Raw genomic sequence first — 23,005 nt, forward strand, 5'->3', positions numbered from 1 at the left:
GAGCGGAGGGCTGGGAAGCAGGGAAGGGACGCCGGAACCGCGTCCCCTCCCCGGGACAGCCCTGTGCCCGCCCACTCCCCCACCCCCGCATCCTCCCCACCCGAGTGGGCGGGGAGCGCAGAGCTGCGGGCTCAGGGCTGTGGGCAGCTGCCCGCGCGAGCATCCGGAGGCGCGGCCTCGGGGGGAGGGGCGGGGCGTCTCGGGGCCCCGCCCCTCTGACGCAGCCTGGCGGAGTGCGGGCGGGGCAGCCCGCCAGCCCGAGCTCTCAGAGGCAGAGCCGCGGAGTCGCGGCTGGACGCGCGCAGCCCGGCTCCGGCCCCCGGAGGATGCGGCGCGCCCAGGATGCTGCCGCGCCTGGTAGTGCCGCTGGCGGTGCTCCTCAGCCTGCGCCTCTGCTCCGGCGCGCACGGTAAGGATCGCAGCCCGGCCCTCCCCTGCCCGCTCCGCGCTCGCCCGGCTGGGCTGTGTGCGTGTCCACACGCGACCCCCGCCTTTCGTCGCCCCTGCATTAAAGTTGTGCGCTCCACGGGGAACCCCGTCTGGCTGTCCCTCTGGGGAGAGGGGAGTCCATTGTCCAACACTCCCCCCCCCCCCCCGAAGCTCCCTCATTCCGGCAAGCCTGAGTCTTAGGCTCCCCGTTGTGGAAGTGTAAGAGCATTAAATTGATGGGGGGTAAGGGGGTGGATAGAGAAGTCAGATAACACCCCCGCGCCCGGCTTATTGTCCATCCACTTCCAGGCCGATCAGAAATTTAGCCTTGGCCTTTTTTGTTGTTGTTCTCGGCCAGCTAAGACTGCTTCCCCACCCTGGGGAATGACTTTGATTCCCCATCCGACTCCACCTTCCCTGAGAGGTCCACTTGACCTGTTTCTTCCCCGTGCCATGCCCTGGCTCATCCCAGCTCTTTCCCCTCACTGTCACCTGTGGCTCCATCTGATCATCCCCTGCTTCTTCTTTAGCCCCTAACGTGCTCCCACTGCCACCCGCCTCCCCCTACCTCCTCCTACCCCTTAGCTCAGTCTTCTAACCCAGCCAGCTATCCTGGAAAGTTTCTGCAGGGGAGCCGAGGCAAGCCTGGAGAGAGACTGAAAGGGCAGCGAGGTGGCGGCAGGGAGAGCAGGGACTGAAACCGCGTCTACACCAAAATACAAAGTAAAACATGCGGTCAGCCGTTCACATGATCGAGAGCTGAGTCGGGGACGTGCAGCCCAAACACCACAGAGACCCGCTGCATTTTTCACTTTCCATCCAATGTTCTGAAATCGAAACACCGCCTTGAGGATCAAAGACATTGTAAGAAAGAAAGAAAGGGACAGGGGAAATATACTCAGTGCGAATGTCAACTCTAGAAGAAGTATTACTAGAGATGGTGAGAAATTAGAGAACAAAGGAGGCCTGGGAGAGTGGCTGGCAGACTGAGAGACATTAAGGGATCAAGGAGGAGAGAAGAGGGATTGACTGGGTATTGGCCTTGACCTACCTCATTGCCCTTGACTGGCCAGACTCTCAGCATAGGTGTATTTATTACATTCTTACAAATGAGAGGTCTGGTGAAGTTAAGTAATTTGCCCAAGTCACACCGGCAAGTTCATTTGAGGCCTCCCGAAGTTGGAGTTTCCCCCTGGTGAATGGGAGGAGCAAGGGCAGAAGATGGGAGTTCGGCTGTGGTGTTGAGTATCTCGCCGTGGAGCCAAGGGTGCTGGCTCTGGGTGGAAATGTCGTCAGCCCTGTGTAGAACCCAAACTGCTTCGTTCTGTCTGTCAGCCAGCCTAAAGCCCTTCTAGAAGCGGGGGAATGGGGCAAGCACACAGCTTGGGACTGCCCAGGAGAGCTGTGAAGAGAAACAGATGCCAACAAGCAGGACATCTGTGTACCCCCAAGAACTGCAGAGAGGAGGGCTGGGGCTGGAGCCAGGATGGGGACCAGCTATGGGGATGGGAGCAGGCCTGGGGATGAGGCCGGAACAGGGACAAGGATCCGGCAGAGCCAGGGACTAGCTCATCTGAGAGCCCATTGCAGACACACATACCTTAGCCCTCAGGCTGTGCCTTCCCTGCTGAGATAACGTCCGACTCAGCTTGACGCTTCTCAGCCTCCGCTCCTGCTTCCAATCACGGACAGCACAGGACAGCAATTTAAGGACACAACACTAGCTCTGGAATCAGACCCATCTGGATTCACCCTGACCGTCACTCACTCCATGGGCCTCGGGCAAGTCACCTAACCTTTCCGTAAAATTGGAGTAATAGATGCCTACCCTGGAGGGCTGCTGGGATAACTAACTGACACAACATAGAAAAAGTACTTAGCAGAGTGCTCAGCTCAAAGGACTCAATAAATGGAGGCTGTTAGACCGATGGCCACCGTCAGCATCATTATCCCCGGGAGGCGGGCTCCACCAGCTCTGATATCCACACTCTTTGCCCCAGGAACAGAACTTCCCAGCCCTCCATCTGTGTGGTTTGAAGCAGAATTTTTCTCCCATATCCTCCACTGGACCCCCATCCCGAATCAGTCAGAAAGCACCTACTATGAAGTGGAGCTTCTGAGGTATGGAAAGGGGAGATGGAGAAAGGAGAGAGGTGGGTGTGGGAGGGGGTGGACCCATCCCCTTGCACTTTCCCGGCACGGGAAGATAAATCGGTCTTGTCATTGAAGTGACTCCAGGAAGGACCCTGGTGCATATCCATCAGTTGACGAGTACTGATTCGAGTCTCGTGCGTTGAGCAGTGCGCTGGGAGCTCTGGGGTGAAAAGGCCAAGGTGTTGCCTTTACCCTCAAGGTTTTTTCCATCTTACTGGAAAAACAGGAAGTGCATCCATAATATGGTCGGAAAACAAGTAAAAGCCCAAAGGACTGCAAATGTAGTCGGGAGAAAGGAGAAATGAGGCCGTGTGGCAGCAGGTAGCAAGGCTTCCTGGAGGAAGGGGATGTCCGTTAGATGTTCCAATCTAAGAGAAATTGGTATGCGGTTCCAGAACCAAGAGAGAGATTCTTGCAGTTAGATGCCCTGGGCCAGAGAAAATGCCCTGAGGGCTGGACCATCGTTGAGCTCTCTCCCCGGGCCCCTTGCTTTCCTCTTAAAGGAGGTAGGTTTGAGCACAAATGTCCCTACTGATGCTCTGATCCGGATATCTCCCCAGGTATGGAAGAGACTCCTGGGAGTCCACCCCCAGCTGTAACCAGACCCTGGTGCTGTCCTGTGATCTCACTATTATGACCCTGGACCTGTACCACGACAATAGCTACAAAGCCAGGGTCCGGGCAACGACTGGAAACCGGTACTCCAACTGGACCAACACCAACACCCGCTTCTCCCTGGATGAAGGTGCTTTTCGAAACTCCCCTGGACCTGGAATATGGCTTTGGGGGTCCCTTCCTGCCAGAAACTCTAGTCTAGAACTCTACTCTGCTCCCATAGCTTGCCATCCAGCCAGGCTTCCTGGCCGGCCACCGTGTTGCCCAAACAACTAGTCAGGACTTTCTGGGAAGATTTAGATGAAAACAGCCAAGTTGTTCAAGACTTAAAAGGGAACTGGAGTTGTTTATCCTACAGAAGAGAAGTCTTGGGGCGAGTTGGAGCAGCTGAGTCACAGGGGCCAGACCTGTGTACTTATAGAGTTCTGGAAGAGGAAGTGAATCCATAAGCTCTCAGCATGGGGCAGCAAACAGTAGGCAGACTTCGATCTAGTCCTCACCTGCCTCAGGTTTAATTCCCAGGGGTCAGGGTGTGAGGCTTTGAGGCAGGGAGATGCTGATGAAGAGTTGGGGGTCTCTCTTTCTAGAGATCAAAGGGTAAGCCCCAAACTTGATGGGATTCTTCTATTCTGCAAATTGGAACTGACCATATACTCTATGTGTGTGGTGAGCCCACTCTGCAAAATTCAGAGCCAGAACCAATGGTCGTTGAGGTCACTGGCTCCCAAACGCCGGCCCGCAGGCCAGTGTTCAGCTGGCTGCAGAAATATTACCCGGGCAGTGTGTTTAAAATAAATGTTTCCAGGGCCCAGTTTCAAAACTTCAGATTCACTGTGTCTTGAGTGGGCCTGGGGCATCTATATTTTTAACGTAGGCCCCAGGAAGTCCTGATGTTCTGCTGGGTTGCAAACCAGTGGCCCAGGTTTTAGGGTGGGTAAAGCTGGACTCTAGAGGCCAAGCACGGGTGGGGCACCCAGGCCCTCCCCAGCCCGCCGGCCTCATGAGTTTGCCTCCCCACTCAGTGACTCTGATGGTCAGCGTGAAGCTAGAGGTGGACAACGGCATCATCCTCGGGCGGATCCAGCTCCCCAGGCCCAGGATCGCCCCTACAGGCGACACTTACGAAAGCATCTTCCAACACTTCCGAGAGTATGACATTAAGTTGCGCAAGGTGCCAGGGAACTCTACGGTATGGACTTCCCCAGGGCCGCAGCCCCTGGGCTCCCTGGGCCTCCCTGTCACCCCGGGCCGGCAGCACCTTTTGTGCACCTGTGGGGGACTTTGCTGGCAGAGTGGAGGGCGGTCATGGGGTGGGGAAGGGAGTTGAGAAGCCCTCGGTTAAGATGCACCTGCCAGGTGGCAGGGAGGACCCTGCCTGCTAGCACCAGGCACCATGCCACACATCTGATAGCTGTTAGTTCCGACACCCTTGCAGGTGGATATTTTACTCCCTTTGAAAGTGGGGAAAGAGGCTCCGAGAGGCTATGTGATTGCCCATGGACACCCCGTATGTGGGATATCTGGAATCTGCCAGGAAAGAGGATGCTCTTTCCACCATTTGATTCCGGCCCCTTCTAGAAAGGTCCTCAGTGTCCCGTAAAATGTTCCACTTCTCTTTTAGTACGAGATAAATCATGTTAATCACAGAGATCTTGGGCTGCATTGATGATAGCGGGTTTGTGATGTTTGAGAAAGGACACTGAAGAAAGGTCGGCCTGGAGCACCTCTGACGGCTCCCCAGCTCTCGGCTCCCGCAGCCCATGAGCCAGGGATATTTTGTTTATGGCTGTGTTGTTTTCGTTTCAGTTCATAAAGCAGAAGATAAACCATGAAACCTTCAGCCTCTCACCTCCTGGAGAACTGGGAGAATTCTGTGTCAAGGTGAAGCCATCTGTGGCCTCCCGAGTGAACAGGGGGCTGTGGTCCAAGGAAGAGTGCATTGTGCTTACCCCACGGTGTGAGTCTGCGGCCAGGGCTGCTGTCCGGGTGGGGGGGGGAGGCAGGAAGGGCCTCACACAACCCGAAAAGCATCGGCTGAGGGCTGCCGATGCCATGGGCTCTCCTCCCCACAGCCCTGTGGGTGAGCTCCTATTGTCCCCATTTTAGAGACGCGGGAACTGAGGCTCTGTGGGTACAAACAACTTTCTAGGACATGGTGGCAAAGCCAGGTCTCTTGCTTCTGCTGCTGCTTCCACGTGAGCACAGCCGTGCTTCCCAAGAACCCACCACCCCCACCCCAGCCTACCTCCGCCACCTATGGTCTTTCCCGTTTGTTACATTCCTCAGCCGTCCTTCCTTGGAGCTGGGCACAGAGGGCCTTCTAACCCTGCCTCCCCCTCCGAGGAAGCCGAACTGAGCTGCCCCCTGCCACAGCTGCTGAAGCCAGGCTCTCCGCAGGTGCTGTGTCCTTCACAGTCATCTTATGTGGGGAAACGGAGGCTCAGAGAGGCTGTGTAATTTGTCCATACCCTTACGGCTGGTGAGTGCTGGAGCTGGGACTTAGCCCAGGTCTGGCTGCTCCCAAAGCCTCCATTCCCACCCGCTGTACCACCCTGCCCCACCGTTCCACGTGCCGTAGCGTGAATCGAGCACAAAGCCGGAAGCCGAGTCAGTGTGCCTAGTGAGGGAATCCTTCAGGACAGAGGTTGGAAGGCCAGGCAGGGATTCTCAAGAATCCAGAAACATCTAGCTGTATAGCCTAGAGGAAGCCTGGGGGATCACCTGGGCCCCGCACTTGGTGGCTCCCGGGAGCCACCCCTCCAACGTCCCACAACTGCCGGGCCACAAACACATCTCTCTGGGCCTACAGATTTCACCGTGACCAACCTCCTCATCTTCTTCGCCTTCGTCCTGCTGCTCTGCGGAGCCCTGGCCTACTGCCTGGCCCTCCAGCTGTACGTGCGACGCCAGAGGAAGCTGCCTACCGTCCTGGTGAGTCTCCAGGAGGGGCCGCTATCCCATCCTCCTTAGCCGCACCAGGGCTCCAGGAGGCAGCGGGCTCCCCCCAGACGGTCCGTTCCCTCAGCCCTGACGTTATCAGCAGGCACCTTCCTCAGGGACCACGGGGACGGAGGCAGGGCTTACAAGCAGAGCCCGGTGCTCATAGCCCCGATAAGATACATACTGAGTAGTCCCAACCCCCAAGGTGTTTTTGTTACTATTTACTATTAGTACCTCTGAGGCAGGTATTATCCTCCTTTTATCTTCCCCTATGGGGAGGCATAGAGTGACTGTTCCACGCACAGGGGTCACAGGGCCAGGAAGACTCAGGCCGAAGCCCAGTCTTTGCCCCCACCTACCGGCTGGTGATGACGAGTGCTCCGGAAGAGGAAGAACTCAGGCCTAGAAGCACCCACCTAGTGCTGCCACCAGAGTGGCAGAGAGCAGAGCGGGTGGTAATGCCGAGGAGGTCATGGCCAGGGTCTCTGACCCTCTTCCAGAGCGTCTCGTCTTGCTACAGTGCCAGCAACAGCTGCACCTGTGCTAGTAAGCCAGCGTTTCCAAACTGTCCCGCCTGTCCCGCCTGGGGTTCAGGCTTCTCCAGAGCTTGCGGCCACATCCCCCCAGCCGCCATCACTGTGATAGCCGTGGGCTGTGCTGGGGAGGACCGGCCCCATCAGGGAGCCAGGGGCCCTAGGAAAGGCCACCGCTGGAAGGGTATCCCCCCGCTCAGAGGGATCCCAGGATTTCTGGGAAAAAGAAGAAGAGAGACACAGGTCCTCTGGAATTATTTTGAGTGAGAACTCCAGGAAGTGGGGAGGCAGGGAGAGAAGCCACTGCCTGCCCTACTTAGAGCCTTGTCCAGGAAGCAGAGGACGGTGTTCCTGTGCCCTGGGTACCTTAGGAGACTAAAAAGTTCTCCCCTGCGTCTAACTGAAGTATGCAACTCACGGTTCCTTCTCTGTACTCTGGGGAGATTCAGTTCTATAAACGTGTATACACTGGCCTGTTTAACAAGTACTTGGAGCATATCCGATACGCAGGGCCTGGGGCTGGGATGGGGGAGGTTTAGAGGTGAGTGCCTCATGGCGGCTGCCCTTCGGGCTGGATAACCGGAAAGCAGAGGGGTGGGGGAGGAGTGGTCCTGGTAACTGCAGCGGGGATTCCTAGCTGGGCATCAGGATGAGCGTCCAGGAAGAGATGAATAAACCGGCAGTGGCCCCCGGTCCCAAGGGGCTTGATCACAGCCTGTTGGGACAGCTGACGTATATATATTCTTTTAACTCTAATGCGACCCAGTGAAATCGACACAGATCCAAAATGCCAAAGGAGAGGACAAGCAACCTCTGGGGTTTTGCTCCTCTGTGACATCTGGATCACAGAACTGAGCTCTCCTTGAGAATTTTTGCCTCCTCAAGATAAAGGCAACCCAGTTCCCTTCATCAAATGATCGTGGCCATTACGAACTCTACCAATAACTTCTGGCACCTTCTAGCACCTTCACACTCACTTGCTTAGCCCACTCATTAGCTGTTTTGATCTGATCTTTGGACAAATGGGGATTTCAAATCAGGCCAGCAGAGTACAAATCCCAGGTTTGTTCTTTGCTGCTGTGACTTTGGGCGTGTCATTTAACTTCTCTGAGGTTCCATTTCCTCCTCTAGGAAATGGAGAAACAACACTTCCTTAGAGATGGGAGCATAAAATTCGATTCACCAAACATTCACCGAGTGCCTTCTATGTACCAGGCACAGTTCAAAGCGTTCTCCGTGCATTAACTGCAACATGACCAGACGGGTACTGTCCTTATTGCCATTTTACAGGCAAGACACGAAGGCACAGAGAGGACAAATAATTGAGCCAAGGTGACACGGCTGGCAAAGGCAGAGCTGGGATTTGGGCCATGGAGTCTGGTTCTAGAAACAGCTGTCCTTAATCGCCAACCTACAGGATAGCAATAGGAACTCAACCAGTAAGAGTTGCGCTGGAGTCAAAACTTACAAAGGGAATTAGGGCAGATGTGCATCAGTGAGTCCGTCAGTCAGTCAGCAAACCTTATGAGTGCCCAGTATGTGCCAGCTCAGCTTAAGCGCCAGGAACATTGTGGCAAACAAAACTAGGCAGGTCCTGCCCTCAAGGTGTTTGTATTCTGCTGGGTGTGGGTAGTGTGTATCGTGGGTCTTGGTAGGGGGCGGAAAATAAACTAAAAAATAATTCCAGGAACCAAGTACTAGAAAGAAGTAAACTAGGTTAATGCTGGGGCGCCTGGGTGGCTCAGTCGGTCAAGAGTCTGACTCTTGGTTTCGACTCAGGTCATGATCTCACATTTCATGAGTTCGAACCCTGCATCAGGCTCCATACTATCAGTGTAGAGCTTGCTAGGGATTCTCTCTCTCCCTCTCTCTCTCTCTCTCTCTGCCCCTCCCCCTCTCACTCTCAAAATGAATAAACTTAAAATTTTTTTTAAAACTAGGTTAATGCAGAGACTGTGTGGAGCACTGCTCTAGCCAAGATGATCGGGAAGGCCTCTCTGGGGAGAGCTGAGCTGAGCTGAGACCTGAGTGTTAAGGAGGACACAGCCATAGCAAGCGCTGAGAGAAGAGTGTTCCGACCACAGGGCATAGCATGTGCAAAGGCCCTGAGAGCACTGAGCTGATGCGTTCCAGGGCAGAAAGAACCCCAGTGTGATCAAGACAGAACAGCAAGGGGGAGAGGGGTTAAGTGACAGTTATTTAAACGTGAGTTACAGACTTACGGGCTATTTGTAGGTGGGTTACTATGTAACACATTCCCTATTTTGGGCCATCCTCAAAAAAAAGCTTGGCACTCACTTCTAGATGTATCTAAAGGAATCCAGCCTGCTCTCAGGTGTGGAAAGCAGTGCCCAGGGAGCCGAGAACATTCTCCGCTCCCTGCAGGCTCCCATCCCGCCTGCCTTTTCCATCCGGGCTGTGAGCACACAGGCCTGAGCCAAACTGAGAATTGCATGAAGAGGAAAGGTCGGTTCTGAAATGACAACAAAAAGCACAGGGGCCCCTCGGTTAGAGCGGAGCCTCCCTGGGCTCACCTCCCGGACCGGGGCCTCACCTGCAACACTGGAGTGGGTTGCTGCAGGTGACCCTTGTTTTTCTCACTCTGCCCTCTCCCCTCCAGGTCTTCGGGAAGCCCCATCCGTTCAACTTGGTCCTCCGGCACCCCTGCCCAGAGCCCCAGGACACCATCCATCCCCTTGACGAGGGGGCCTTCCCCAAAGTGTCCCCGGAGCTGAAGAACTCGGAACTGCATGGCAGCACGGACAGCGGCTTTGGCAGTGCGAAGTCATCCCTGCAGAATGAGGGGTCCCAGTTCCTCCTGCCGGTCCCCCACCCCCAGGCGGCGGGGACTGTGGGAAAGGGGGCGCCCCGGGAGCCGGACAGCAGCCGCAGCGGGGGCAGCAGCAACAGCACAGACAGCGGGATCTGCTTGCAGGAGCCCAGCCCGAGTCCTGGCACCGGACCCCACTGGGAGCAGCGGGTGAGGAAGAGCAGCCAGGGCCAGGACGACAGCGGCCTCGGTCTAGCCCAAAACTCAGAAGGGCAGCCAGGGGATGTGCAGGGGGTCTCAGACTTGGGCCGTGTCAATCCCCCAGGGCCTGAGGTGCCTGGGGAGGAAGACCCAGCCTCAGTGGCATTCCGGGGCTACCTAAAGCAGACCAGATGCACACAGGAGAGAGCAACCACGGCAGGCTGCCTGGAGGAAGAGCCCGCCTCGACAGATGGCCTCGGCCCCAAGTTCAGGACATGCCCGGATGCCGAGGCAGGCTGGCCCCCGCTGGCCCTGGACAAGGGCTATTTGAAACAGGACCCAGGAACAACTCACCCTGCATCAGGGACCCCAACCGGACAGTGGAGTCGGCCAACTGAGGAGTGGTCACTTCTGGGTTTGAGCAGCTCCAGGGACCTAGGAGCATCTGACTGCAACTTGGCCCATGACCTGGCCCCTCTGGACTGTATGGCAGCCCCAGGTGGTCTCCTGGACCGCTTTGACTCAAACCTGGTCACTCTGCCTCTGATCTCCAGCCTGCACTCGAATGAGTGACTCAGGCTAAGGGGCTGCTTTTGATGTCAGCCGTGCCCTTCCTGGACCAGGAGGAGGGGCCGCAGGGGTCAGAAGTGACTCATGAGGCCAGTGTGAGCACTCTTCTGCAAGTTCCAGAGGTCCAGCCCTCGCCAGGCCCAGCAGGGCTGCCCGAGGTGCCCAGGGCAGAAAGAGGCTATCTTGTTATACTATTGCAGGGTATCCAGATGGCACTGGCCGGTTATGCAGACAGGGCCCCAGAGACTCTGGCAGGACCAGGAAGGGCAGGGCGGAGATCTCCTCCCTTCTAGGGGCTCTTCCTATACTGTAAAAGAGTCTTTGCTCGGGGGAATCATAGGGTTTTCTGGAAATGCGGTGAGGCCAGCTATTGTGGTGAGGGCACCAAGCTGAAGTCGGTTCAGACCCAGCCCTCCGTCTCAGGCTAACCATGTGCCAGGGCCTCCAGCAGGATGCAGGGCTGGGAGGGTGGGGGCTTCAGAGCCTCCCTGCAGGGTCATTTCTAGGAGGAAACAGGAGGACCCGGAGATCAGGTGTGGTCTCTAGGATGGTCACACGGAGAATCTTCCAGACTGGCAGTCCTCCCAGGCAGGGAGCTTGTCACAGAAGATCTTCAGATGAATCTGCCCTGGTCAGCCAGTCTACCAACCACCATTATGGAGCCACAAGGGGACGAAACCCCCGTGTCCAAGCCACTCACTACCCCTCCCTGTGGCCTCCACCATCTTGCTGACAGCACTGGAGAAGCCGTGGCTATTTGTACCGGTCACTGGTCAAAACTCAGCCCTCCACTGGGGCGCCTGGGTGGCGCAGTCGGTTAAGCGTCCGACTTCAGCCAGGTCACGATCTCGCGCTCCGTGAGTTTGAGCCCCGCGTCAGGCTCTGGGCTGATGGCTCGGAGCCTGGAGCCTGTTTCCGATTCTGAGTCTCCTTCTCTCTCTGCCCCTCTCCCGTCCATGCTCTGTCTCTCTCTGTCCCAAAAATAAATAAACGTTGAAAAAAAAAACTTTAAAAAAAAAAACAACAAAAACTCAGCCCTCCAGGTTGTCTGTGGACTTGGGCACCAGCTCGCCTGCCCCAGAGGGTCCGGGTTGGGACCTGCACTTGGGTTTACTGCTAACATCCAGCTCCAGACCCACAGGACATGTCACTACTCTCTCAGGGTTCAGCTGTGTGCGCTGGGGCCAGCCACAGTTGGAATAAGGACTCAGTCTCCCGGGGGCCCCTCCCCGCTGGACGTTAACCAAGCTGGCCTCGGGGGCGACTCCGGCCCGGTGTGAGCCTGGGCTGGGAAGAAGCAGACCGTAGAACCCACGTCTGCAGAGAACCAGCTTCCTTCTCATGCCGAGGACTAACAGATTTAGCAAAAGTCCACGGTGATGCGCTGAGAGAACCATCAGACCCTGGGCCCAGAAAGGGGGCGGCTGTGGGCCCTGCTTCCCCACACTCGGGGTTAAGATTCTGTCTTCAAAGCCAGTTTACAGTCTATGGGCAAGGAAGCTGGGAGGTGTGACAGGCCTGACAGCTGCCCCCGAAGAGTCACCACTCGGCCCTACATCTTTCTGTGGCATTCCAAGAATAGACACAGCAGCTCAGAGAATCCAGCCAGAACCGCCCCTGCTCCCCAACCACATTCTACCAAGAGGTTCTCAGGTATCTGATGACTCCCTCTGCACACTGAAGCTTGAGGAGTTCCTCAGGGTTCCCTCGGAAGGTCTATTTATTTATCTTGTTCCCTTATTTATTGAAGAGAGAGCACCATACCATGAAAGAATTCTGGGTATTTCAAGAACCCGGTTCTGACCCCCCTGGTTCCAGTTCTGACCCCACTGTGCATAGCATTTCCTCATCTGTAAACTGAAGAGCCTCGGTGTCCTCATCTGCAAATCTAGAAAACCATGCCTGACGCGTTTCATTCACAGGGACGTGAGTTTCCACCGAGGGGGTGGGTATGAACGGGTCTTAAAAGAAAAGCTCTGTACGTCAGTGGTGTATGGTTTTTTATTTCAATGAATTGTCAGGACCACAGGAATCTTGTGAAACCAGTCAAATTTCTGATGACACGGTGGCTGCTGGGAGACTCAAGTTGTTGCTCATGGAGGTTGATAAGGAATAAAACGTGTGATGTCGCTTTAGCAGGGAGGAAGACTTAGGCTCAAATGGGACACAGGTCTGAGCCCTCGTGCTAACATGACGAAATGGGTATGTAATGTAATGAAAGAGATCATGACACTGTATGTAAGTCAAAGAAACATTCCTTTGGAAAGCTGAAAAGGAAATGTAGAAGACAAAGGTTTTTTGTTTTTGTTTTTCTGAGAGAGCATGGGGGTGGGGGCAGGGGCAGAGAGAGGGGTCAGGGGATCCATAGCAGAGAGCCCGACGCGGGGGCTCGAACTCAAAAACCATGAGATCATGACCTGAGCTGAAGTCAGACGCTCAACCGACTGAGCCACCCTGGTGCCCCCAAGACAATGTTTTGAGTGTGGATTCTGACCGCTTGGAAAAGAGAGCAGACCTTCCTGGAGCCCCGCCACCTGACCCCCTCGACCTGGAGGTGTGACCCACGGGTGCTTCTCATAAGTGCGGAAGCCATCTGCATTTGATTCTGAAAGCAACCTTCTCTTTCTACGAAAAGCCACACGTGGGTTTGAATCTCTCCCCAGGCTCAGCCCGGCAGATGGAGCAAACTCAGGGTCGGGGCCAGGGTCTCTGGTGCACTTTGCCCTTTGTCACAGCCTGGATCCTCGAGGAGGTGAATGGGGACACCTCATCTCCTTTCCCCTGGGTTATCTCCAATGACGCTTCTCCCCATCCCACTCTGAGAAAAGCAGCCGTTCTGGGGAAGTGCTGATCCTATCGTCTTCAGAGAACTTGACTAATACCATGCCATTTGGGACCTGCTCAGACTTCTGCCCCGGAGGCCTCCCTGTCCTATTCCTAAGAAGTGTGGATTTGGCCACTTACTCCTGGAAACAAATGCTGCAGATGGCTTCAGCCCCAAGGAAAAGGCCCCCGAGGCAGGCTGGGTGGAGAGCAGCAGAGAGGTGAATACACAGATTGAGAGAGTAAGAGGAACCAGCAACCGCGGACAGTTCGGCTGGAAGAGACCAAACCCAGAGCAGCTTGAAGAACGGAGTCCCAGGATGTGGGCTCGCCTGCTTCCCTTGTGACGCATGAGTGGGAGCTTGTGCTGGGTCCCCTCTGCTTTGAAGCCCCTCTCTGCCTGCCCAGCCCAGACAGCCAGGGCTCGTGGGGCAAACAGCGATCTTCCAACAGTCGGTGCCGAGGTGCTCACAGGCTTCTCGGCCATTTGGATTCAAGTCCCCAACAGAAGGCCCTCTTTGTTCTTAAACTGAGTAATGTCCCTCAAGGGCTTTTCCAGGCTGAGGAATGTGTGATTCTGCGTTTCTATGAGCTAACGGGACTTCCTCTTACCCAGGAGATGGGGGGGGGGGGGGGAATGGACCCACGTTGACCGAACAGGAAATTCTATTGAACTGTTTTCCCAACTTTCTAAATAGCTATGTCAGAGAATCTGCCTTTTCTTCCCCGAAGATCTCTACCCCTCCTCACCCCACCTGCAAGGCACACACTATCACAGAACACACACGGTCACAGGGTTGCGAGGGTGGTCATGGCCGCAGAGCCCACACTGCCCCGCTGGGTGGAAACTGCAGGAACCCCACATGGGAACGGCGGAAGAGAGGGATGCCATGGGCCATGCCCAACCGGGACAGAGCGCTTGCGACTGAGAGAGGGAGTGTTTTGGGCAGCTCGGGCAGATGTTCTGAAGCCCCAGCCTAGAGGACACCAGGTAGTAGGAGGCATGACTCATCCATTTCCTATAGTGCTTCTGGGTTTCAGGGTTTCTTGTAAAGCAAATCCACAATTTAAAATTAAATGCATTTTTATTAACGATTCACAGCACCTTTCCTCACTAGCCGCTTCATCTTAGGTCCGCATGGCTCCCATAAATATTCGACAAGGGTGGGGGGGACCCGATAAACACTCTGACAAGGAAGGGTTGGGTCAGTGTTTTAAAAAGATAACCCTGGCCAAAGCACATGGCATGAGTCAGAAGGGACAAGGCAGGATGTACTGAGACCTGGCCAGAAGCACTTATAGTCAGCATTTCATTTCTTCAAGAAGCGTTTTTAAGCACCTACTATGTGCCGGATCGGGTGCTCAGCACTGGCCCACAGTGAACAAAAGAGGTGCAGCTTCATGGAGGAAGCCATCCGGTTACGAAGATGAGTATCAAGCTAACAGACTGACAGATACATCATTACAATCAGTGACAGGCGCCCTGAGAGGAACAGAGATGGAAACAGAAGGGATGGTGGAAGCAAGAGGAGGGGAAGGAAGAGGCAGCTGTCTTCTTTTGCTCAGGCTGCCATAGAAAAATACCACACCCGGGTTGGGGGACGGGCTTAATAACAGACATTTCTCATAGTTCTGGAGGCTGTAAGTTCAAGATCAAGGGGCCAGCCAATTTGGTTCTTGGCGAGGGCTCTCTTCCTGGCTCGTGGATGCCCCCTTCCTCCTTTGTCCTCACTAAAGGAAGAGGGAAAAGAGGGGAGGGGAGGTGGGAGGGGAGGAGAGGGGGAAGAGAGGGGGAGGGGAGGGGGAGGGGAGGGGGAGGGGAGGGAGTAGAGAGCGAGTGCGTGCTCCCATTAGGCGAGCTCTCTGGTCTCTCTTCCTCCTCTTGCAAAGACACTTATCCCACCATGGGGTCTGCCCCCTCATGACCTCATCTAACCCTAAAAGCCTCCCAGAGGCCCCACCTCCTAATACCATCACATTAGGAGTTAGGGCTTCAACACGTGAAATTCGAAGGGACACATTCAGTCCGCCACAGGGTTCAATGACAATCGGATCCAATGACAATACTGAACAGGGACAGCAGGAATGGAGAGCAGGTGACCGATTCAAAAGGCATTCTGCAGAAAGAACTGGCAAGACTCAGTGGCAGGCTGCAGTGAAAGAGGCACTGATCCCAATCAAACATGGACGAGAAAAGCGAAATACGCACATGGGAAGGAGCCATGGGGGGGGGGGGCGGGGGGGGATGAGTTCTGGCGCCCTAGGACAAGTCACCCAAAGAAGAAGTCCTCCGGCAGTTGGCAAGGCAGGCCTGGCAGTCGGTGAGGGCTCAGAGCTGGGGATTCAGATGTGATGGCCTTTGTGCTCATGCTGCCCCCACTGGATGGGAGAGCCCACACCTGGGTGTGGAACTGAGGACACAGATATGGTGATGGCCACACACTCCCCCCCAACCCCGCAGCCAACCTGCAGCTGAAACACTCACCTATTGACCCCCACCCCGCCTAGAGGAAAAGCAGGCTACCAGCCCTTTGCCCTTAGAGTGACAGGAGCCGTGTGTGTGCTCGGCACCCATCTCGTAGACCCCAGGGGAGCCTCATCAACGCCTCATCGTTGCTTAGACAAAGGTGCAGCTGAGAGTTTTTAGTAAATCAGCGGATCGGTAGAGCTGATAAGCTCTGGAGCAGACGTGGGGCGGGGGGGGGGGGGGGTGTGCCCGGAGCACACTGGTACAGGACTGCCAAAAGCCTGGGTAGAGGGTGCACCCATATACCTCTACCTACACAGGGAAGGAAGGGTTGGTGGAGGTCAAGGCCTCATGATGGCTCTGGAGAGAAGAAAAGCATTCTTCAGGATCCCAGTCACCGTGACCCTGGCGGTATTTCTTGCCCTCCACCGCCTAACACGCCCATCTACCTGTACCCAAGGGCAGTTTTCCAAAGTATCACCCACATCAGAATCACCCAAGGGTGGTTTTCCTAAGCTTCTCCCCAAGGCCCAGGATTTATGGATGTGAATTCCCAGGGTCCGGCTTAGTAAACAGGTGACAGGTGTTGGAGGTGCAGGTCCACCCCCCCCTCATGCACACTAAAATGTAAAGGCCACTGCTTTAAAGAATTTGATGATTGGATGTCTATTCTGTTAAACTCTACCCTTCCCCCCACTGCCCCTAGATGGTGTCACCCAGACCATGCCTTCAAATGCCACCTGGAGGCCGAGGACTTCCAAATGTCCCAGCAGGACTTCTCTCCTGAACCCCACCTCCTCAGCAGCTCCATGGAGATGTCTGGCATGCACCTCAAAACGGTCATGTCCACAAAAGAAGGTCGGATTCCCTCACACGCTCCATCTTTCCCATCTTCCCCTCCTGAGTAACGATGCCACCACTCACCCAGTTGTTCAGGACAAAAACCAGGAGTCATTCCTTCACACTCCGTATCTAATCCATCAGTTAGGTCCGATCAGCCCTACCTTCCAGATATGTGGTCAGTCTAATCGCTGGTCCCCAACCCCACACTACCTTCCTGGTCAAATCCATTACCACGTCTCACCGGGACCACAGTTCATCCCCTTACCGTCCCTCTGCTTCCACGCCTGCTGCCTTAGCCTCCCATGGTGGGATTCGTACCACATGCGTAGTCTAGTACGGCAGCCAGCATGATCCTTATAAAATACAACTGCCCTGTTAAAAGCCCTCCCCTTTGCTCTTGGGCCAAAGGAGAGGCAAAGTCCAAATGAGTTGGTATCTGCCAGCTCCCCGACACCACCTCCTGCACTCTCTCTCTTGCCCATCCTGCTTTTAGCTAATCTCCATCTCGGGTCATTTATTCGAGTGTCTTCTCAAACACAGCCTCCTTGGGGAGGTCTCTGCTGAACCCCTATCCAAGTTTCCTCCCCATCTCCCTTCCACCCCTCCCTACCCCTAGCTTTTTTCCTCCAGAACACTTATAACCTGAAATTATATGACCTATTTGTGTATTTGCTCACAGCCTGTCTCTCCTAAGAAAGATCTATGAAGACAGAGACCTCCTCTCTTTTGCTCACTCCCACAGTCCCACAACTAAGAGCACACAGCAGACATCCATATTTGCAGAATGAATGAGCAAGTAAATGATTAAGGGCAAACGTACAATGGAAGGTGGTAAGTATGGTCTTAGCCTAGACTGTCCCTCCAGAAGCAGAACCTTGATTCAACGACTGTGGGCAGGTAGTTTCTTTGGAAGGTGATCACAGGGAACAAGAGAGTGAGAAACCAGGAGAAGAAAAAGCCAAAACAAGGACATGCCACCAAGCTGGCTGTGCTGGCCTTGATCCCACTGGAATGTTCCTTAAAGAGTGTAGAGAAGCGTCTTCCAGTTGTCCCCTGAGCACTGACAGAAGTCCTGAGCTCCTGCACTGGTCGAGGCTTCCGCCAGAGGTGCTGTGCTCTCAAGCTGCTGGTGCGTGGGGCTGTCTGGGCTCCCCCAGAACACGAGGAGCCAGGGCAGAGAGCAAGTGACGTGTAACGGACACTGGAGACGAGACGTGTCGGCACAAAGTTGTAGCCCATTGACAACCGGCTGGAATCAGAGGTGTATCCAAGGATGGGAGGCACAGCACAGAGGCACCTGCTGCCTGACCTGTGATGGAGACGTTCATGGGGGTCACAGAGGGGGGTGTTTGGCCCAGCTAGTGTGTTCAACGCACATTTTTTGGACTCAATTAAAAGGAGTAAAATGAGATTTATTAAATTACGCAAAATGAGGTTGGGAGACTCTCCCAAAACTTGAGATTATAAGATCCGAGCCCACAGTTCAAACCTGGGGCCGAGAGACGACACATGTCGTCTAACAGGTGCTGAGGGCACAATGCACTGGAGTGAAGGAAATAGGACCCTCACACGGAGGGAGTGTCCACCAGTCCCTCAGACTAATGGACAGGACCACAGCCAAGTTTCCATGGCAAGACTGTCAGTCTGGAGATGGCCCACAAAGAGGAACAGGCCACAGAGCCACCAAGTGGAAAGAACACTGGGCTGGCCCGGAACTCAGGAGACCTGGGTTCTCGGATCACCCAGCTAGGTCACGTCGTATCAACGCGGGGCCCTCAGTCTCCCCAGCCAAATGCAGAGAGTATGCTTCACTCTGACTTCTCTCTTTTGTGCCCCGGGCATAATATACCACTACATTTAGCGCACGTTTCACTAAGAGCTCTAGAGAGCAGAAACATCTCTGTATCCTTCACGCCCCGCCGATGCCTAGGTGCTCGGTCAATTTGATGAATAACAAATGCACAAACGCACGGATTTCCTCACAAGGAAAAGCACATGACAGACGGTGAAGACGTCTGATGTCCAAACCTATCATGGCAATGCTGGGAACGTAACCTAAAGCTGTGTGGTTCCTTGGGACACACTAGACTGAGCCCAAGAGAAAGCAGGCGATACACATAAATGTGATTTAAATTTTGTTTTCAGGCCTGTTGTCCCCTTAGCTTAGTCACATCATACCATGATTATGCCCTTCCCTGCAATTTGCACCCTATGGCCCTCAGGTACTGTAGGAACTCGGGGCTACAGACCCAACAGGAAGCCTAATGCAAGGGGATGTGGTCAGGAGGCAAGGCAAAGGACCGTGACAATATTCAGCATGCAGTCATTCACTCCTTCAGCTAACACTGAGCACCTGCCACGGGCCGGCCCTCTGGGAATACAGCGGGCGATAATGGAGATCCTTCTCCTCCTTGGCTAAGTCATCTCTACAGCATGCACGCACGCACAGATGTCTCCACCTACCTCCTCCCCTGCTCCCCTCCCCCAGCACCGTGGCACTGAAGTCACCCACGCTCTGCAAGAGCCTCACAGCTGGAAGGGAACTCACCGTCCTCAGGTCCGATGGCACCTGGGGCCCACCAGCTACTGGGGCTACAATGAAACTGGAGGCTTCTTACATTTTCCACCCATCTCCCTCCCAAAGGCTCCCAGCTTATATATGAAAAGCCTTATCCTAGGTTTTGGGGAGTAGGGAGATACCCCCCCACCCCCACCACACACACACGGCTCTGCAGGGAAAAATCCAGGAGACAGAGAGCCCACCAAGGCCTTGACATCCAGCACCGCCCCACCTGTTGTTTTGTTGGCCTGTTTGCTACTCTGGGCAGACAGAACATTTTCACTTCTGGTCCCCAAATGTGAGAATTCACCAGGCCACCGGCTTCCTGTTTTGTACCAGATCTGCTTAAATACCACTGCTTCTAGACAGCTTTTGATCACTAAGCAGTTTTTTTTTTTTCAACATTTATTTATTTTTTGGGACAGAGAGAGACAGAGCATGAACGGGGGAGGGGCAGAGAGAGAGGGAGACACAGAATCGGAAACAGGCTCCAGGCTCTGAGCCATCAGCCCAGAGCCCGACGCGGGGCTCGAACTCACGGACCGCGAGATCGTGACCTGGCTGAAGTCGGACGCTTAACCGACTGCGCCACCCAGGCGCCCCACTAAGCAGTTTTTTAAATATGGTAATGATACTCCCGTGTGCCCCCACTTTGAGGTTCTCGTACCACTGGGGCAGAGAGAGAGCACCACAGAAGCTGGCCCCGCATGGCCACTGGCATGGAAGCAAGATCAGTACGACTGAGAGAGAACCTAGAGGGGAGCCGAGACCCCTCCTCACCTGCCCAGCCTCTTCCTGGTTTCGACCCTTCCTTAAGGTAGCCCTTAAACAGACAAAGTCACCATTCGTGTGTGCTCTGGGTCCAGATCTGGACCTGATGATGGCCACAGGGTTGCACGTAACTGAGGACGAGCAAAGAAAATCAAAAGCCTTGGTTTTTAGAGCACCCAAAGCTGGACTGGGGATCAAGCAAAGCCCAAGGTTCCCCGAAAAGACTGAGCAATATTCCCTATGATTTCCTGAGACATTCCTGGCTATGGCCAGAGCCATGCAAGCTGCCACAGAAAATTCAGAAAAGGTGTCAGGCCTGAATTTTGCCTGCGGCAAAGTACCCATCAAACAGGAGGGGAGCTCAGTTAATCTCAAGAGAGACTGGGAGACCCCCACGGTGCCTGGCACACAGTTCCTGGCCTATTAGAGAAGCTGTGTGAATGAATGAATAGAAGGGAATAGTCAATGATTCAGTTAAGGAAGCCAGAGAGTATTTGTAATTAAATTTGAGAAGACAACAAGACCCACCAGTGGGGAAGTGAAAATACAGCTGGCATAAAGAAGGGGCAGAATTTGATGATTTGGAGGCTGGGGGGGGGGGGGCGGGGGGTAAGAAAAAATAAAAGGAAAACTAAGGAATGGGTCAATGAGAAGCTCAGAGCTGAGGACAGGGCCCTTTCTCACCACACCAGAGGACCCGGGAAAGAGAGCAGAAGCTAGTGGGAGGGGCCTGCTTCCTGGGGGACCAGGGACTCAGGGAAGCTGCCAGCTTGGACTCAAGGCTCAAGGTGGCTGACAAAGGATTATAAAGAAAATACATTCTTGCCTGGCCTTAAGCAAATCCTTTCACCAGACCCTGATCCTCTGTTCCCTCCCCTGTGAGGATGAAGGGAGATTGTGCGTACAGAGCCCCTGCCCGCCCTCACAGGTGCTCAGCAAACGTTAGTTTGCTGATAAAGAAGTTTCGGTTGGGAATGGTCCAGTCTTAGATGCTGGTCAGAGGCTGAGTAATATTTTGGATCCTAGACCACTGGAGTCTAAAGGGGCTACGTGAGGCACGTTTTACCGCCCACCTCCTAAGTTAGAAAATCAGAACTATATACTCTGTATTTGCATCTTTTGTTTATTGAACACCTACTATGTGCCAGGTCTCACGCTAGACACAACACAGAGAGAAAAGCAACAACAAAAACAGACGATCCTTTTGCTCCTTCAGGTAAGAGAGCAGAGCCTTAGAGAAATAGTCCGATCCCTCGATTTCCAGATGCAGAGACACAGAGCCATGGTGAAGTGACGAGCCCGCGGCCCCACCCAGCACGGCAGGGCAGGCCAGGGCTGGACCCCGTTCGACAGTGTTCATTCGTCAGCCCACTAAGCCTGTGGGTCAGGCTCCCTCTGTGAGGCCTCAAACTCTACTCAGGCTCCCGGACAGTCAGCAGCTGTGCAGCCTCAGGTAAGGCAGGCTAGCTCTCTGAGCCTCAGTGTCACCAGAGGCAATATGCGGCCACTACTAGACGCCCCACGTCACAAGGCTGCCACAGGGTTTAAGTCGCAGCGACGCGCGTGAAGATAATTTGTTCTCTGCACATTGTGCTGTGCAAGCAGTGTGGCTCTTCCAGTCACTGGGCGTCTTTCTCTAGGACAAGGCAGCCCTCCGGAGCCACGCTGGGGGGTGCCTACTGTATTCTGGAGCACTTCCTACGTGGCCTGTTTCTGGCAGTTACTAAAGACCTATGGGACAATAACCCCGCCCACAAAGGGCTCACCCTGGTTGGGGAACAGCACAAATGGAGGACACATGGCCACCTCCCATCAGGATCTAACGGGTGACAATGAGCCGGGAATCCTGAAGGAAGCCACAGGGAAGAGGACGCTTGCGGCAACCCTGGAGACTAGCTGTGGCTAGGAGGGAGGGAGAAGACATTTCCGGAAGCCCTGGCAAAGGCACTAAAGAGGAACAGGGTGGCAGAGGGACCGGGAATGGCCAGCCCACAGAACTGCTGGCTCTCCTGACTGCATCCTGGCTCTTGGGGCTAGCAGAAAGGATCGTCAAGAGGAAGAGGAGGCTGTGGGGGAGGCCCCGGCAGGGTCATGGGTCTGAGTGCCCAGCCCACCCGGACCAGTAGCCAGGTTTCCAGGCATCTGTTCCCTAATCGTTCCTGAATATGCTGGAAGCCGCCACTTCAGGGCTCTCGAAAAATTCAGGTCAAATCCTTGGGTGAGGCCCAGGGTCAAGGCTAAAGCTGTGTTAGCCCAGAGGACTGCGGAAGTCAGGAAAACAAGAAGGAGGCAGAGGGGACAGGGAGCACGTCAGACGACCCTAAAAGAGGAAGTGGCCCAGTCTCAGTTCCGCTCCCAAGGATGGGAAATACCCTCCGTTCTCCCAGCCCTCAGCAGCTGCTCCTGCCTCCCTACCTGAAGCCACCAAACCTGGGGCAGGACCGCCTGGGCCCCGGGCCCCAACCTTTCATGTTTCCCCAAAGTTGCTGAAGGTGCTGAGGCCCTGAGCACATTCAGGGACCTGTACGGGCTGCAGACCCAGGATCCATGCCGAGCAGGGCATTGTCGAGAGTGTTTTTGAGGCTGGACGCCCCAGGAGTTCAGGAATGGGGCCCAGCCTCAGAACTGAAACCCAAGAAGGATGTCAAAGTCAGCCCATGCAAACCTCCTCACCGCTCTCCCAATACAGCCCTCAAGGGAGAGAGGGATAGAAAGCCTGTGAAGGCTCTGCCCGACTCTCACCAACTCAGGGATAAGAGAGTTGGGGCCCAGATGAAGACCTCCAAATCTAGAGATTTGGTTTACGAAGTCAGAGCTTGGCTACGCTGAGAGAATGGCCCTCGGATCCCAGCAAGGAGGGGGGGCACAGGGGCTGGTAATGCCCCCTCTCCTCCCTTCCTTCTTTCTCAATCGGCTAGAACCCAAAGCAAGAAAGAAACCATGCCCTGAGGAAGCAAGGACAGGAAGACGAATAATATGATTTCTCTCCTCCTCGCCTATCACTGTCCTGGGCTCCGGCATCATATTGGCCTTGGTCCTGGGACGTCGGCAGGTTGTCTTCACTCAGGTTTCAGCACTGGCAGGGCCTCTCTCAGGCTCTGCTCTGTCCACAGCTGCCCCAGGAGCTCAGTCTCTCTGGATTGAACGACTCTGCATTAAAGGCCTACTAGGAAGACACCCCAGGGCAGCCTCCACCTCAGGTCGAGCAGGGCACAGACCAGAGGAACAAGTAATGACTCCCAAGGCAGACAGCTCTACCGTCCATCAGCCTACACTTGGTTCGTGACTTCCCTCGCGCATTAGCTGGGTTTTTTGTTTGTTTTTTTTTT

General features: G+C 54.8%; 1 protein-coding gene across 2 annotated transcripts; it reads left to right on the forward strand.

The window, feature by feature from the left end:
* The first annotated feature begins 266 nt into the window (after window positions 1–266).
* IL10RA (interleukin 10 receptor subunit alpha) lies at window positions 267–10,997 on the forward strand. 2 transcript variants are annotated; one of them, XM_040483162.1, is made up of 7 exons: window positions 267–409; window positions 2,430–2,550; window positions 3,144–3,328; window positions 4,221–4,387; window positions 5,005–5,155; window positions 6,008–6,129; window positions 9,292–10,997. In XM_040483162.1, exons 1-7 carry the CDS (start codon window positions 343–345, stop codon window positions 10,213–10,215), a joined length of 1,737 nt encoding a protein of 578 aa, XP_040339096.1. In that variant the 5' UTR covers window positions 267–342; the 3' UTR covers window positions 10,216–10,997. The 2 variants fall into 2 exon arrangements, with proteins under 2 accessions (XP_040339096.1, XP_040339097.1); XM_040483163.1 differs by having other exon boundaries at window positions 2,436–2,550.
* Window positions 10,998–23,005: the final 12,008 nt, after the last annotated feature.

This window comes from Herpailurus yagouaroundi, unplaced genomic scaffold (assembly GCF_014898765.1).
Source record: "Herpailurus yagouaroundi ecotype Mexico unplaced genomic scaffold, PumYag 161, whole genome shotgun sequence".
NCBI classification, from domain to species: Eukaryota; Metazoa; Chordata; class Mammalia; order Carnivora; family Felidae; genus Herpailurus; species Herpailurus yagouaroundi.

Excerpts from the sequence above, each read along its gene's own strand:
- IL10RA (XM_040483162.1), top strand. The coding sequence starts at position 343 with ATGCTGCCGCGCCTGGTAGTGCCGCTGGCGGTGCTCCTCAGCCTGCGC. Across the intron at positions 410-2,429 it reads CCTCTGCTCCGGCGCGCACG|GAACAGAACTTCCCAGCCCT; the intron begins GTAAGGATCGCA and ends TCTTTGCCCCAG. Across the intron at positions 3,329-4,220 it reads CCGCTTCTCCCTGGATGAAG|TGACTCTGATGGTCAGCGTG; the intron begins GTGCTTTTCGAA and ends CTCCCCACTCAG.